At 29.5% G+C, this 17,543-nt stretch overlaps 1 protein-coding gene across 1 annotated transcript; it reads right to left on the reverse strand.

Moving 5' to 3' along the window:
• Positions 1 to 7,338: 7,338 nt before the first annotated feature.
• LOC114401430 (leucine-rich repeat receptor-like serine/threonine-protein kinase BAM3) lies at positions 7,339 to 12,053 on the reverse strand. Its single transcript, XM_028363944.1, has 2 exons — positions 9,192 to 12,053; positions 7,339 to 8,085 (listed from the first exon to the last, which is right to left on the reverse strand). Exons 1-2 carry the CDS (start codon positions 11,851 to 11,853, stop codon positions 7,748 to 7,750), a joined length of 3,000 nt encoding a protein of 999 aa, XP_028219745.1. The 5' UTR covers positions 11,854 to 12,053; the 3' UTR covers positions 7,339 to 7,747.
• Between the last annotated feature and the right edge of the window lie 5,490 nt (positions 12,054 to 17,543).

Raw genomic sequence — 17,543 nt, forward strand, 5'->3', positions numbered from 1 at the left:
CACACGGAGAAAATGATATATTAATAAGGTGAGGAAAAAAAAAAAAAAATCATTTGAGAAACGTTTTTATTTACACTCTTTTTTTTTTTTTTTTTAATTTCTGCTGCCTCATGAGTCATGGTGGCATTGGCTCTTGAGTGTAACCAACTATACGAGTCCACGTGGCGATGATGTTGTGTGATCCTTCAATTAAACGGTTAAGGTAAATTTATATTTATTTCTCAATAATTCTAAATTTTTTTATAACTATTTATTATTAATTTAATAAATTTTTATAGTAAATATTAATTGAGTTTAATATTTACAAGAGATTAAATATAATTTTATTTTTGTTTAACATTTTCTTTATAAAATATTAATGTTTAAATTTTAATCAACAACCTAGTTTGTGGAATGTAAAGTTAAATATTTATTGTTTACATAAAATTAAATTGAAAATAAAAAATATTTTAAAAATATATTAAATTATAGTTAAAATTTGTAATAAATAATTTTTTATATTTCAAATTTATGATAAATTATTGTGATAAAAAGTTATTTTTAACTATTGATAATTGCTTTAAAAATACTAAAATTAAATTTAAGAATAAAAAAACATGTGACTCAACCGAAGTAATCATAACTTCTAAAAGTATTTTTATTTAAGAAAACTACTAAAAATACATCCTAAAATAAGTAAAGATAAAAAAAATGATATATTGAAAGAGATAGATAATTAATATATGAGATTAAGAAGAAAAAAAACATGTGGCTCAAGGAGTGTGATAATAACTTATAAAAATATTTTAATTGAAGAAAAATATTAAAAATATAGCCTAAAAACATTTGTGTTAAATAACAACTCACAAAACTGATGACATTCACATGTATAATATAATATAATAGCATATATAAAAATTAAAAAATGTAAATTAAGTTTGGAATTATGATTTTTATTCCTTTAAAATTAATATTTTTAATTTTATTTTTTATAAAAAAATAAAAAAGTCTTGAAGAATTTTATATTCTCAATTTATCAAGGGTGTTACTTGGTGCATCTAGCATTTTATACGGATATGAATTTTTTTACTCACTGATCCGTATGAGCTTTTTTTTTTTTACGGATTGTCAACCCGTGTTGGGCCTACGGATTGTCAACTCATATGTGGTTTATAAGATTTTTTTTTAATTTTTTTTTTCAAAAATATAATTTACGATTAATGATACAAAAATGTAATTTATGATTAATGATCCAATAAGAAATTGAACTTGTGTCACCTGCATTATTAATAGAATACTCAAATCAACTAAAATAATAGACACATTATGTTATAAACAAATCGTATCGTTATGTATAACACTCAAATTTATAATTTATATTTAATGTATATGTAAATTTACATAATAAATATTGTGATGATTATTTTTTATATAATAATTAATTTGTTTACATATATAAATTATAAATAAAAATAATATGTTTAATAAGTATTTACATATGTAAAAAAATATCAAATTTAAAAAATATATTAAAAATATTGAAACCAAAATTGTTATATATTTGATTTAGTAGTGATAAAAAATATTGAAACCAAAATTTAAAATATGATAAGATTGTTAGCTTAAGATAATGATTGGAATCAAATTTAAAATTATATTAGTTATTACTGAGATTATATTAGATTGCTAAAATTAAGATTAGATTGGTGAAATAATTAATTTTCAATATTGTTATAAAAAATATGGAAATCAAAATTTAAGATATAATCAGATTGTAAGTTTAAGATAATGATTTGATAGTTATTAAAAATATTGAAACCAAAATTGTTATATATTTGATTTAGTAGTTATAAAAAATATTGAAATCAAAATTTTAAATATGATAAGATGATTAGTTTATGATAATGATTGAAATCAAATTTAAAAATATATTAGTTATTACTAAAATTATATTAGATTGATAAAATTAAGATTAGATTGGTGAAACAATTTTTTATCAATCTTGTTATAAAATATATGGAAACTAAAATTTAAGATATAATCAGATTGTTAGTTTAAGATAATTATTTAGTAGTTATAAAAAATATTGAAACCAAAATTTAAGATTTAAAATTTATTTATGAATCCATCTGTTTTAATTTTTTAAAAAATATTTTTTAGAATTTTTTTATTCATTTAATTTATTTACAAAAATTGATAATTAAAAAATTAATATTTAATTGAATGATGTATTTAAATATTTTTATAGCAATTGATAATTAAATAAATTTGATATTTTTTTACATATATAAATACTTATTTAACCTATCATTTTTATTTATAATTTATAGATGTAAACAAATTAATTATTATATAAAAAATAATCATTACATAATTTATTATGTAAATTTACATATACATTAAATATAAATTAGAAATTTTAGTGTTATATATAGCGACACTATTTGTTTATAACATAATATGTCTATTAATTTAGTTGGTTTGAGTGTTCTATTAATATGCAAGTGACATAAGTTTGATTTTCTTCTTAGACCATTAATTTTAAATTAAATTGTAAATTATATTTTTGAAAAATAAAATAAAAAATAATCTTATGGGCCACGTACGGATTGACAATCCATAGGCCCAATACGGATTGACAATCCATAAAAAAAAACTCATACAGATCATCTGTATGAGTAAAAAAAACTCATACGGATCGATGTATGAGCATATAGATTGATGATTCGTATGAGTCATACGGATCGTCAATCTGTATAAATCTTATGTCAACTTTTTTTTACACTCGTCTCATTTTTTGATGATGAAAACTGACAAAAAATTGCCGTATACTCCTAAAAAATTAACATACACCAATAGAGATCAAATACGCTTTCAAACCATTCTTAACAGAAACAACTTACACTAAGTTATGAAAAATTTGCAAAAAAAAAATAATGACACTGGAAAAATGAAAAAATGTAACTACTATTTATAACTAAAAATACCATAAGGGTATTTTTGACATTTTAGTAAGTTGGTGGGTGCCCCAAACAACTCCATTTATCAAGGGATTACCTGCCAAATATGTGGAGAGAACTAACAAGATACTCATGCATGGAGGAGTCAACTGTTTTTTCATGTTTAATAGGAAAATAAATAATATAGTACATATTTAATTTATTAACATTATTGTTTTTTAAAAAATCAATATTTATATGGTGAGTTATAAAAGTTTAAACTATATTTTTTTGTGTCCAATAAATACATAACAATAAGATGAAAATCTTTGGGTAAAAATAAATACAATTCGGAATTGTATTTTAAAAAATATGATATATAATATAAAATAAGATAATCGTGGATGGAATTCAAATTTAGTATATTACCGGGCACAACAAAAGGACATGATAAACTATTTTTTATATAATAGTAATAATAATAATATAACCTTATATGATAGATTTATCTAATAAAAACATTCGAATGGACCAAAGTATTTTTTTAATTTTAAAAAATCAAAAAATAAAATTATTAATAGACTAAAAGATATTTAAATCTTATCCAAATCTATAATCATTTATAATAAAAAAATATGAGTAATTAATATAAATAGACATGACAACAATATAAGACAGATAATTATATGTATTTTTCATCTTGATCTCTATTTAATAAAATTAAAAACCAAAAAATAAAATAACTCAAACATTAAAAGACATTTTAATCACATCCAAATTTATAATTATTTAACAAAAGAAAATGTATAAGTGATGTTTACGAATAGATATGTCTTTATTCTCATTCTGATTCTTATTCCTAATCTTTGTCTAAGATAAAAATTTGTGATCAATAATAAAAGTAATAGATAATATAAGTTATTGGCTAACTTTCTTTCGGACACTGTCTTCGGTTCTAATGGAAAAATAAAATCAAACTCAAAAAATAACATAAAAATAATACATGAAAAAATATAAAAAAAGAGAGTTTTTGGAAGGAACAAAATGTTGACATGTGTCTAATGAGAACATTGTTTTATTATAGTATATAGATAGATAGAAGATAGAAGATATATAGATATAGATATTGAATTTAGATATATATTATTTTTATTATAGATAAATAAGAAGGGAAAATAAAAGAGAAAACATTAAAAGAAAAAAAATAACACACACAAAATAAATAAAAATGATAGAAAAATATAAAATAATAAAAGAAAAGGAAAGAATAAACGTTAAAACAAAAATTGAAAAAGAAGAAATAAAGAAATTTTGAGTAGGATAAATAATAATAATAATAAATCCTATATAAAATAGATAGATGATAAAAAAAGGGAAAATAAAAAAACAAAAAAGTGAAAAAAAAGAAAAAAAGAAAAAGATTTTGGAGATAAAATTTTTCACCAAAAGTTAACACGTGTACAAGAACGACATTGTTTTATTATAGTATATTGGTATAAATATAAATATAGATACTGAACTGAAGTAGAAAACTTACGAAAGATGGAGGAGTATATAAGAAGGACAATATTGATTTTTTATTTTGTTGTCTATAATAAACTTTCGAATTAAACATAGAATAAATCAGTTTGTGTTGTGGTTCCCTCATCACTTGTTTTGTTCTGTCATATAATAAACTTTCAAATAAAAAATGGAACAAATCGGTTTGGGCTCTCAATTTTTTGCAAATCAAACAAACCCAATGATTAGAAAAACTATATAAAAAATGTGCATTATTTTATTGAGATATTGTTTATTCATTATTTTTTAATTGAACAAATTTTGGATATCTAAATTGTTAGTTGTAGAAGGTGAGCAAGCGTCATCTGCATGTATGAATGGAAATGAGTCCAGCCGGCCTTAGTTGAATACGTAAGACTTGAGCTTGGCTCATGACAAGGCTCGGCTTATATAAAAGCCTGACTTGGCCCACGAGTCTATTTAAAAGTCTGCTTAAAGACGTCTTTGATTAATTAATTATTTTAAAACCTAGTGAAATACTAACTAAAAAAAGAAACTTATAAAATTTCGTATAAGTAATGTACAAATCCAAAAATAATTGATAAACAAAATCATATTGAATTCAAGTCGTTAAAGCACAAAGTATATCAAAAGAAAATAAAAAGAGCATAATATGAAAAAATGTATGGATTAAAGATGATTTGCAAAAAATGAATTTTATTCTACGTGAACAATGTGCATGAACAGTAATAAAAACTGAAATTCTAAAATCCTAGAATTATTCTCCTCTCTGAAAAAAGCTCCCTAAACTAAAACCTTTGTGTTGATATATAAGTCCTCAGCCCCAAAGCTTACAAATCTATTTTAAGTCCAAACCCATAAATGAAATAAAATAAAATTTAGATAAGATAAGATGAGATGAGATGAAATAAAATCTAGATAGAATAAAATCTGGATAAGATAAGATTTGATAAAATAAAGTTATTATTATTATTATTATTATTATTATTAGTTAAACAAGCTAGCTTGTCAAGCTTAACAAGTTTTTTTTATGGTTTGAGCTTGGCCTTTTTATCTAAAAAGGCTTTTTAAAAAGTTTGAGCTTGATCTTTATAGTAAACAAGCCGAGCCGAGCCTTACATATGCCGAGCCGAAGGCCCTCGATAAGCTGCTCGGCTCATTTTCACCCCTAACTGCTTGGTAGGCTAAAATAGATAAAATTTGAAAATAATAGGTGGGTGCATTTGGGATAAATTTTACTGGTTGAACCCAATTTAATGACACACAATCCATTAACTCAATTGAACTGGTATTATGTTTGTTTTCTAGTTGGATTGTTTCAATAACACTGATAATGTCAACGTTTATCGAAATACAGAATGAAAATGTAATTCCATCAAATGTATTTTTGTTTTTAAAAATTTAAAACAATGGAGATTTGGAGGTTAACTTATCAAATATAGGTAGGAATAGCAAAGCATCATAAGTTCTTACCCATTAAAGCCCAATCCAACTCTTTGTGGGCTTCAAGGCGTCAAGTAACGAGTAAAATACTATTTTTCTCATGGACTTTTTTCTTTTTTTAAAAAAAAAGCTTATTGACTGAATTTAACTCTTTTAAATTATAAATTTACTTGAAAGAGAAAATAAAATATTAAGATCACAATTGAATCGACATGCATTTATGATTAATTATATAATTATATTTTTTCTCAATTAAATGATTATTTACATCTTAATTATTGATTTTTTAATATCATAATTATAACTCCTTATTTTATTTTCTTAAAGTGTCTTGTTGGCTTCAGAAGTGGTAACTACTAACCAGTGTGTCACAAATTGATAATAACAGATTGGTAGCCAATTTTGGAGTTCGGAAGAAAGAAATAAAAAACATCAATTGTTCACGGCAAACTGAACACAAAATGAAGAATGACAATGTTTTTTTTAAACTTCATTATGACACCAACGGGTACCCAAAGATACACTTAATCATTGCAACCAATCGCCATGTTCTCTTTCGTTGAGTTATAATAATTCCAATACGTAAAATAACATAATTTCAACACAGCAGGTGGCCAAATAAATTACACCGGCTAATTTACATTATTGGATTCTTCTTAATTTTGTTGTGAAATAGTATTGATTAATTATAAAAAATATCGATGATAAGATTAATATAATATTTTTTTAATTATAACAATAGATATTTCTTGTTGGACTTAATTTTGATATGAATAATTCGTGATGAGTTAGATTGTTTATTCCGAAATCAGCGGCTATATCCATGCATAGTACTCTTCTTATCAACTAGACTATAAAAAAAATTGATTGAAAAATGTTAAGTGTTAATTTTTGTTAATGAAAAAATTCAAATATGATATCTATCTCTCTCTTCCTTCACTCTTTACTATCAAAACAATTTTATATCTCCTTATTCAACCATTTTATCACGTCAAATAGTTTAACATATATAATTGTGATAAATTTTAGTTAGAGGTTAGTTACACCTAGTCATCACATATATAATAATTTTATCTTATTTTTCTCTTTTTATTACAATGTGTCAACATTATAAAATGAATTCAAATAAGATAAATCTTAAGACATTTGTTAATTAAGTTGTGCGATTATTCAAGGTTTTGAAAAATAATCTACAATTGCATATTTTATTGCAATGTTAAGGTTTTGGAAATCTTCAAGATTACACTGCAATCGTAACTGTAGTTCCATTAGTCGTACTTGTCTTTCGCAACATAAAAAATTGCAACAAAATCGTAATGATAATCATGGCCGCAATTTAAAACCTTTACACGCCACTATTAAACTATGTCACAATATGCAAAATCTATTTTCTAAAATTTCAGCATACCCTACCAAAATCACTTGAATTATGGTAAAGCAGAGGGAAAAAGAAACGTACTCTGATATGGCATCTCCTAGATTTCATTATGCAGATGATAAATATTTCCTAGAATATTACAAGCAAGCAGTAAACGGAAGCCAAGGAATCTAACTCCAATCCCCATGTATTGTACAGACTCCTGAGGTAGTACTATTAACATTAATTCCCTTTCCCCTTTAGCATCATTGTCCATTCATAGTAAATTTTCCAGTATGCCTACAACATATGCAAGTCTCTTGTTCCCACAGCTAATTGTTAATAAAGAGAAGGAAAAAAAAAACCCTTTAAAACTCAAATGACAAACTAGTTAGGAAAATTGACATCTTTACCAACCGACAACATTAACACATGCAAGGCACATGTATAGACTCAGCTTTTTCTTTTATTTGTTCTTTAACTTTTCCTTTGGTTCTTTGGTAGTAGATCACTGCTTTTGGAATGTGTTTGGTTTCTTTGCTTGTGCAAGCATTTCAACCACTTCCCTCATGGTTGGTCTCTCCACACTTTGTTCCTGAACACATAGCATGGCCACAAAGTATACCTGCTTTGCTTCATCTAAGGGAATGTGACATAGCCTCTCATCAAGAATCTTCACCACCTTGTCATTGCTCCAATTTGTTTGCAACTTGGTCCATTGAACAATGTCTAGACCTTCTTCCCCAAAATTCCCCACTGGCCTTCTCCCTGTTAGTAGTTCTAGCAGCACCACTCCAAAGCTATAGACATCACTTTTCTCATCAACTTTCAACGTGTATGCATATTCTGATATATAAATCAAAATCAGTACACCATAATAGTTGGCTTTTACATTTTAGCGCAAAAGTAAAAGTAGCTATGCCAATGTATGACAGTACAATAAATGTCATTGTTGAGAAAAAAAAATGTATGAGTATGTAATAATAATGATTATAATGATGATGATGATGATGATGAAAAAGACTGGCTAATTAACAGTTTTATAGACAAACAAGGGAAAAGCTTTATATTTAATTTTCAAGTTAACAAATTAAATTTGTAAGAAGACAAGTTCGTGGTGCCTTGTGCCTGTAAATTGTTGAATTTTCTTTTTCTGGGGTTTTGAGAAAGTAAATCTTAGATCTCAATCTGGTACCTTGATGAAAGAAGCATATGCTTTTGGTTAATGTGCATTTGGTGGCTCTTATAGATATGTTAAAGGGTGTTAGTCAAAAAAGGATGGTTGTGTGATTTGCTTTGGTTTGAATACGGGTTTATGGTTTCAAGGCATGCAAAAGCACAAACCCAGTTAAGGTGAGGAAAAGAAAAAGATTTAAAGATTGAAAGAATTCTCCTTTGTGTTAGTGGAGCCTTCGACCAATCTAGAAATTCACGTACATGTGGGACACGGTGGTCCCAGAAAATAACAAGTAAATGCTAATGCTACAGTCGTAAAATAAATAAAATATTTTTGTGCTAACAAAAGACAGAAAAGTATATTAATTCTATTCCCATTGACTTTTTTACTATGAATATCTGATTGTTAAATGGACCTGAAATAATTATCTCTGTTGATATCCCTTCACCTAATTAACCCAACCCACTACATTTGGCCTGGTAGTAAAAAAATGGGATAAGTTGTACAAGATTTTAAGTTCAAACTTAACTGTTGTCATTGTCATTGTGCAAAAAAAAAATTAAAAAAAAAACCTTCAGGCCTTGATCTTAATCATTTCACTTGGTCAAATCAACGATCTAAACAATGATGTCACCTGAACCTTTTTTGGGGAGCTAAGGAACAATGTTTCCTAAACTTGGAAGTTAGAGTGTAAGTAACCAATATAAATCTACTAGAAGTAGTTATCATTTTGTAGACTAACTGATTTATATATTTAAATATTAAAATTAAGTACCTGGAGCAATGTAACCATAAGAACCAGCAATGGAAGACATGCACTCTGATGTCCCAGTATCTTGCAAGAACTTGGCAAGTCCAAAATCAGCAACATGAGCCTCAAATTCAGAGTTCAACAATATGTTGTTTGACTTCACATCTCTGTGGATTATCAGAGGGGAACAATCATGGTGCAAATAGCAAAGCCCTTTTGCAGCTTCTGTTGCTATTTTCAGCCTAGTATCCCACTTGAGAAACTCTCCTCTTTTCCCATGCAAGATTTCGCCTAAGCTTCCATTAGGCATGTACTCATAAACAAGCAAATTGGTCTCTCTATTGGAACAAAATGCCAGCAGCCTCACAATGTACCTGTGCCTGATTCTTCCCAGTGTCCTTATTTCTGCTGAGAGGCCATTATCATGAGAACACCCTTTGTTGATTCCCAAGAGCTTCTTCACAGCTACTTGCTCTCCATTTGGCATTGTTCCATGGTATACAACCCCAGCTCCACCCCTTCCTATGACATTGCTTTCCTTTATGCACCCTATGATGTCTTCACTTCCAAATTCCAGATTCTGAAATGTTGTCAGCTTCCATGAATTGGAGTGCCTTCTTTGCTTTCTGCTCTTGATAAAGGCCAATGTTGCAAATGCCAATGAGCAAGCCAACAGTGCTACTGCAAAGAGAAGCTTATACTTCCCAGGAACTCCAGGTCTTGCACTGCCACTGTCTTGGGACTCCAATACTGCATTTGAAGAATGTTTACATGGATTCAGCTCATATCCACAGAGCTGAGGATTTCCCACAAAGGATGTAGAGTTAAACACTGAGAATTGCCCCTCCTCAGGTATTGAACCAGAGAAGTCATTGTGAGAAAAATCTGCTGAAGTCAAGCCCTTCATGGCCCCGAGTTCCTCGGGAAGACTTTGGCTTAGGTGGTTCCATGAGACATTAAGATAGTTCATTATGTGAATTTGAGAAAGCTGAACTGGGATAGGGCCTGCTAGTTGGTTTTGGCTCAAATCTAAATAGGTGAGCAACAAACAGTTACCTATCTCAGGAGGAATACTACCAGAAAAATTGTTGACACTCATATCCAACTTGAGTATATTTTTCAGCTTCCCTATATCTGGAGGGATTTCTCCTGAGAGTCTATTTCCATGAAGCAGCAGAATTTGCAAGTTGGGAAAGTTTCTAATGGAAGTTGGTAGGGAGCCAGATAGGCGATTGTTTGATAGATTCAGCTGTCCGAGTTTAGAGGGTGCAGTGCCTGTTTCTTGTGGAAGCCAACCACTGAGGTAATTGTTCTGCAATTCCAAAAGGGCCAACTCAGGCAAGTAAAGAAAACCATTTGGAATTGATCCTGTCAAGTAGTTCTGTCCCAAACGAACTCTTTGGAGTGTGTAGCATTGTCCAAGATCAGCAGGCAAAGATCCAAAGAGAAAATTGTTGAGCAGGATCAAAATCCTGAGCCTCCTCCCAAGGCATAGAGATTTAGGCACCAATCCAGTGAGCTTGTTTGTTGAGAGGTCAAGCTCAGCCAGTTTACCATTCTGGCCAAGCCTCGAGGGAATGGCACCTGTGAAGTTGTTCTGCCAAAGCTTCAGCACTTCCAAGTTAGGCAGCTCAGCAATGAAAGGTGGAATTTCACCATGCAACCTGTTGATGAACAAGTTCAAGAGTGTGAGCTCATGAAGGCCTGAGAACTCATTAGGGATGTCTCCTGTGAGCTCATTGTTTGACAAATCAAGACACTTCAAGCCACTCATGTTGCCTAATTGTGGAGGAATTGAGCCACTGAGCTGGTTAGTTTGCAAAAAGAGAGTGTCCAATTTGATGAGGTTTCCCAACTCAGGGGGAATTGGACCTGTCAAGCCACAGTTTGCAAGGTCAAGATGAGTTAAACTAACCAACTCACCAAACTCAGGAGGGATACCACCATCAAACTGATTGTAGTATCCCAAGAAAAGCTGTGTCAGGTTAGTGAGGTTCCCAAGCTCAGGTGGTATGAGACCCCTCAAATCATTTCCTGCAAGAGACAGAAAGTTGAGCTGAACCATGTCTCCATAGCTTGGAGGGATTTCACCAAAGAAATAGTTCCCGCCAAAATTCAAGCTATTAAGCTTGTGGAGCTGAGTTACACCAAGAGGGAGGGAGCAATTGAACTCATTGTCATAAGCATCAAGCACTTCAAGCTCATTCAACTGAGAAAATTCCCATCTCATGTCTCCGCTGAACGCGTTGCCGGATATGTTGAGGAATCTCAACCCTCCTAGCTTGTGAATATCACTAGGGAACACTCCTGAGAAGCCATTGCCAGCAAGTGAAACACTCACAAGGCTCCTTAGTCCTGTGATGGAAGGTGAAAGTGTGCCAGAAAGGTTGAAGTTTGATATGTCCAATGACACCACTGACCTGTTCTTTTCGTCACACTGAATACCCTCCCAAGTACCACTGCAAAGGGACATGTAGTTAGACATGTTCCAGGTTCTCAAAGAATCAGTGTTTGCCTCAAAATCTTGTTTGAGAGAAACCAAGATAGAGGCTTGCCTTCTCAAAGACATGGGAAGAGAAGAAGAAACAGAAGCAGGCCATGTTAAGAACGAAAGAAGGAGTACAAGTACAAGGCCAAGAGTTGGAGTTCCCATTTTTGGAATAACTAGCTTAGAAGTTAAGGACATGCAGTTGGAATAATAATAACAACAATATCATAGAGTTATGCTGAATATGAAGTAGCAGGTGGTGAGAGAGAGAGTGTTATGTGTTGCAATGTTAATGAGCTCAGAGGTAACAGTGTTACAGCATCCTATGTCCTCTTCTCTTTTCCCTCTCTTCTTTTCTCCCCACACAAACATACATAACATACATACACACTACTTTGGTGTCATCTTTAGCTTTTAAAAAGCAAAAGCAAAAGCAGTGTTTGGATAGAAAATGCTTAACCACGGGCCGTTTCACAACCCAGTTAAATTTTTATTTATTTATTTATTTATTTTCTTTCCTTTTATTTTGTATTCTGTCGGTTTTTGAGCCTAGTAGCACTACTTCCTTTAGCTTTTTCTTTGTTGTTTTTTTGTTTATTCATAAACCAATTCCACCAGAGCAGCTGATGAATCAGATTTGGATGATGGGATATAATCTTAGACCATATTACAGATACCAATCATGGGGGAGAATAAATTGATACAATGTGCATGCTGAGTGTACCTTTATTTTTTTTATTAATTTCTGGATTTTGAAAAAGAGAATGTGGTGGGGTGTCATGACTGGAACTTAATTTTTATTTTAAAAAATGAGAAATAACAACGATTAAGCTATATATATATATATATATATTCATGGAAGCTACTGTACTATATGTCATAAATCCTCTATTTCATTTCATTGGCTTAATTTATTGAATAAGGACACCTGAATGATTTGTAGAAAAAGTCATATGACTCATATCTCTAAGAGACTAACAGAAATTGTATTTATATAATTTCTTTGTGTACAAGAATGGCGTGATAAAATAGTTGATGTGATGAAAATAGATAAAGAAATAGCATGGCATGTATGAATATTAGATATGGCTAGCTTTATGCATAAAAGGAGAAAGAAATTTCTGAGCAACTTCATTCATGTTATTCAGCCAATTCGAAGAACCATTGATGTTTGATAACACGGTTCAAGCTTATATGAAAAGAGAAAACAATTATCAGGGTATCAATTCATGTTAGTAATCAGAACACATTAAAGAAGCACGTGTTCACTTTAGCGCATCATTCGTTTAAAATCAAGGAATCGTAAAGAAAAAAGTTATTTTCAAGTTTGTTATGCTCGATCAGAAGATGAAGTTAGGAATCATCTTTTAAATCGATCGAGGGTCCTTCCCCACAAATTCCGTCACGAATGATTTAAACAGAAAAAAAGACATAGATGAAAAAGGAAAAGGGAATGAAATTTAAAGTATATGATAGGGTTGATCCAGCCACATTAAAATCTATTGTTAAAGAACTTGGTAAGATGTACCCATCAGGATCAGGCCATCAACATACCAATCAATACACGTTAGATCCCAATTCCTGAATTGAGAAAGTAAATCTTAGAAACATATGTTCAATTTTCTCTTTCTGGGGTTTTGAGAAAGTAAATCTTAGTTCCCACTTCCCAATCCTAGTCATCCCCTCCCCCCAAAAAAATGAAAATGAAAATAGGAAAAAAAATGCTGTATATGAATTGAGTGGCAGCCAACTCAGACTAGGTATAGATGTAATGAACGAGACAATCTTCATGATCGAATAATGAGGACATGAGGATGCAAGAAAGCAACCTAGGTCAGCTCATAAACTCCAATAGTTTAATTTCTTTTTAGGTGGATACCATTGGTCCCCTGGACCCCTTTCTTTCTTTGTATTTAGTTTCATCTCATTAAGAATAAAGTACATTGCTATATTGTATAATAATAACAAACAGAAAAATATTATAAATATTTTTTACACTTTCATCTACTCACAACATTATGAAAGATGATAAATTTATTTACTTTCATAATATTTATGTTAAAAGTTACATAAAATTTATTTTAATTGATAATGTAAAAACTTTCATATTAATAATGTTCAATACATCTATTAAACTCTAATAATGAAACATTCGTTTGGAGAAGAGTTGCTCACTAACCAGTAGTCTGATATTCTTCTTTCTTGAAAATTAGTTTCATAATTTTCAAATGTGGATATAACTTGTTTTGAGGAGGAAAAAAACCCCACTAATAATGATAAGAACAATAATGATAATAATAATTTAAAAAGGTACAGTGTTCTACAAGGAGGCTCGGCCTCTTTTGACCCTTTCACTTTACACCGTAACGTGAAAAAGAAAAGGCACAGCCATCGATTCTTCTTTTGAGACCATGTTGGGATCCATCATATTGATCTCTTCAATGTATCTCTCTCTCTCTCTCCAAAATGTGGACCAGTTTGAATCTTTTCTTTTTACCGTAATTGTTATTTTGATGACCAATTGGAAAATGGTGAATGGCAGGGAAGCTAATATTGGGAGGGTGCTATGGTTGAAATTGAAGGCATGACAGTTGGGGCCTCATAGAGTGATTGGAAAACATGCTGGTCCCATTTCTGGGAATTCCTTGTTTTGTTTTGGGGTAGTGGAGTTAGGACCCATTTCTAGCATTAAGCCACTAAAAACAAGTACTTTAGTTTAGGTACACTTTCTGCTTCAGTTGGAGATTTGGAAGATGGTTGTCTTAATCTTGGTGCCAACTGGGTAAGGTTCGTGGCATCATATAATATAGTATAATAAATTCCAAAGTTGTCTAGTCTAACCTGTGCTGCTGTGCAATGGGATAATAATACATAGTTATTATTTATATATAAGGAGCAAAAACAGCACTGGGTACGGGTCTAAATTGAAAATTCACATTTATACCTTCCTTTCAAATTCATGTTTATCTGATATCACCCACTGAGCAAAGGGGTCGTGGCACTGGCCACTACGGCAGCAGAAGCTAAATAATGGCAGCGTTTTAGATATGCAGAGAAATCTTATTTGTCCCATCCAAGATTCCTAGTTTACAAGCCCTCTTTATATAGATAGAGAGGTGTACGTGTACCAGCTCAGCTAGTCACCTTAGATAACACGTTATCATTTTAAGTTTTGAATTAGGGTCTGATTAATTAAAAAAATAATATAATTTTATATTTGATTTTTAAGAAAATCACTTGCCAACACAAATTACATGAAGATGGCCACAAGGATAAAAGCTTAACTTTTTTTTTATTTCCTAAACCATGAGAAAATTTATTGTTTGAAATACAAAATATTCAACAAACAAAAATATTTATTTTCCCTTTCTATGTCATTATTATCATAATTACTGCCATAATCATTATTATTGTTGATATCACTTTCAACATTGATATTGTTATCATCATTTTGTGACTATTATTGTTTCCATCTTTGTTATTATAGTTGTTGTCATCATTGGTGTGACTATTATTGATACCTCTACCTCCATCGTTTTTATTGTTGTCATCACTATTGTTATTATTATCGTTGTCACTGTTATTTGTCATTGTTACCATCGTCCTTGTCATAATCACTACAATTGATGTCAACGTTACACTATTATTGTTATTTTTGTCGTCATTATCATCATTTGTCGTCATTGCTATCCCGATTGGCATTATTATCACAATAACTATTAAGATAATTAATATAAATTATATTGAGATAATCAATATTAGAAGGGATATTATAGTAAATTTTGCATTATTTTATTTGTGTGATCCATGTTCACCAAACAATGTAAAGGATAAAAACTTGTCATATATCTTATATGTTTGTCTTGTATTGTTCTCGTTATGCCTACTTTGTTACATATCAAGCACATCCTTATGCCTTGTTTCATATAGAGGAAAATATATGAAATACTAGATGAAAAAAATGGATGAATAGTAGTATGTGAGAAATAAAGTAAAATTAAAAGTGTTTGATTGAAGATAAATAAAAAATGGATGAAGAGTGAGATAGAGAAATGAGTGAAAATAGCATAAATGAGTTCCACAAATTTTAAAAATGGTTCCACATCATATCTCCCAAACAAATCAACTTATTTTCATCTCTTCCTATTTTTTCTACCAAATAAAGCCTTAATGTCATCCATTTAAGTACTTTGAAACATGAATATTATAATTATACAAAATTTTACATGTTTCCTAAATGATTTTAACTTAATTTTAATTTTTTTTTATCTCCCATCACATAATTTATTCTCTCTTCCTGGAAGGCCGTACAAACATTAGTACAATACTTGGTCATCTTATTTGGAGGAATGTTACTTTGGAGGATATGAAGTTATAGTTAATTAATTATTATATATAAGATTAAAAGAATTGTATTGTTTTTACTTTTCGTTATTCAAACTTTATAATTTATTTGTTATTTTTTCCGTATACTTTTTCTTTTCTTTTGAAAAGCAAGGTATCTGATTACCAAAAACAATGAAATTAATCTTCCTGAGACATAGAGATTATTGAAGTGAAAATTATTTCTCATAACAAAGTCTTTTTTACATGGAGGACCACAAAATCAAACTCTCATATTATGCCTTTAAAGAACTTGACCATCTACCAATTATGTTGAATCTTTTAGTTTTTTTATTGACTTTTTTAACTTTTAATGATTTTAAAACATTCATGTAATTATTTTAAATCTTATAAATTCATAAGGTTTGTTCAAATATTTTTATTTTTATGATATAAATTTATTAAAATTTAAAGTATAAAATCTTAACTATAATTTTTTTAAGAAAATCTTAGAAGTTATTATATTTCTAGTTCTTTAAACTTAACAACACTTATTTATGTTAAATTTTAAATCCTAATCCTATTCTAATCTAATAGAATCTAAATATAAGTGTTATTAGTATTTCTCTAATCATATATTTTAAATTAACATTTTTCACATATTTAAAATGGGTCATATTCTTATTATATATGTGTGTGTGGTTTTGATTTTTTAAAGTGAGAAAAGTATTTCTGATAATAAAATACACTTAAAAGCTATTATCATGCATTTTCTCTAAGAAATTAATAAAGACAGTGGACATGTTCCGAATTATTTTGAGTGAATTTTTGAAAATAACTGTTACCAACGAATTATTTCTCTAAAAATTTAGTGTTACAAACGAAAGTCAACCTTTACCCATGCCAATGTCGCTGCCTATGAATGAAAATCGGTAGATTCGGGCATGTAAAGGTATAGGGATTACCCCGTTACCCGTCCATAAGAGAGAATCGTGTCCATTATCTGTTAATTATTCGTTGGATATTTGTTTCAAAATTACCTGTGATTTTTTTTTGCCAGTTAGTATTCATAAATGTCTATGGATATTTCAAATTTTTTAAAAATAAATATTTCTGTTTAAAAAAGTGATTTTGAACATATAATAAAATTAATGAACTAAAAATCAACAGCAAAAATAAAGATCATTAATACAATAAAATTAAACATAAAATAAGATTTATTAAACATAAATTCAAAATACAAGTGAAAATAAAATTTCTTCCCAATGGATAAGGGATACTAATTTAAAGTACCCATCATTTATTTACTGTAGATTTTATCCACGGACACGGTTTTTTTTTCTATACCTACCTCTATCCACTCTTTTTTTGTTCAGTAGACTGTAGTCTATCTGTTTCGTCGAAATGTGAGGGTTTTTTTTTTTAATAATAACTTCATTTTCATTGATGTTTAGTGAGGTAGATGTGAGGCGAATCCGGATCACTGGGTCTAGTAATGTGCTTTATTATTTGCACCTCTGTATTGTTAAATACACACTCTATTATTATTGATTTTTTATGAAAGT

This window comes from Glycine soja, chromosome 2, assembly GCF_004193775.1.
Source record: "Glycine soja cultivar W05 chromosome 2, ASM419377v2, whole genome shotgun sequence".
Classification (NCBI taxonomy): Eukaryota; Viridiplantae; Streptophyta; class Magnoliopsida; order Fabales; family Fabaceae; genus Glycine; species Glycine soja.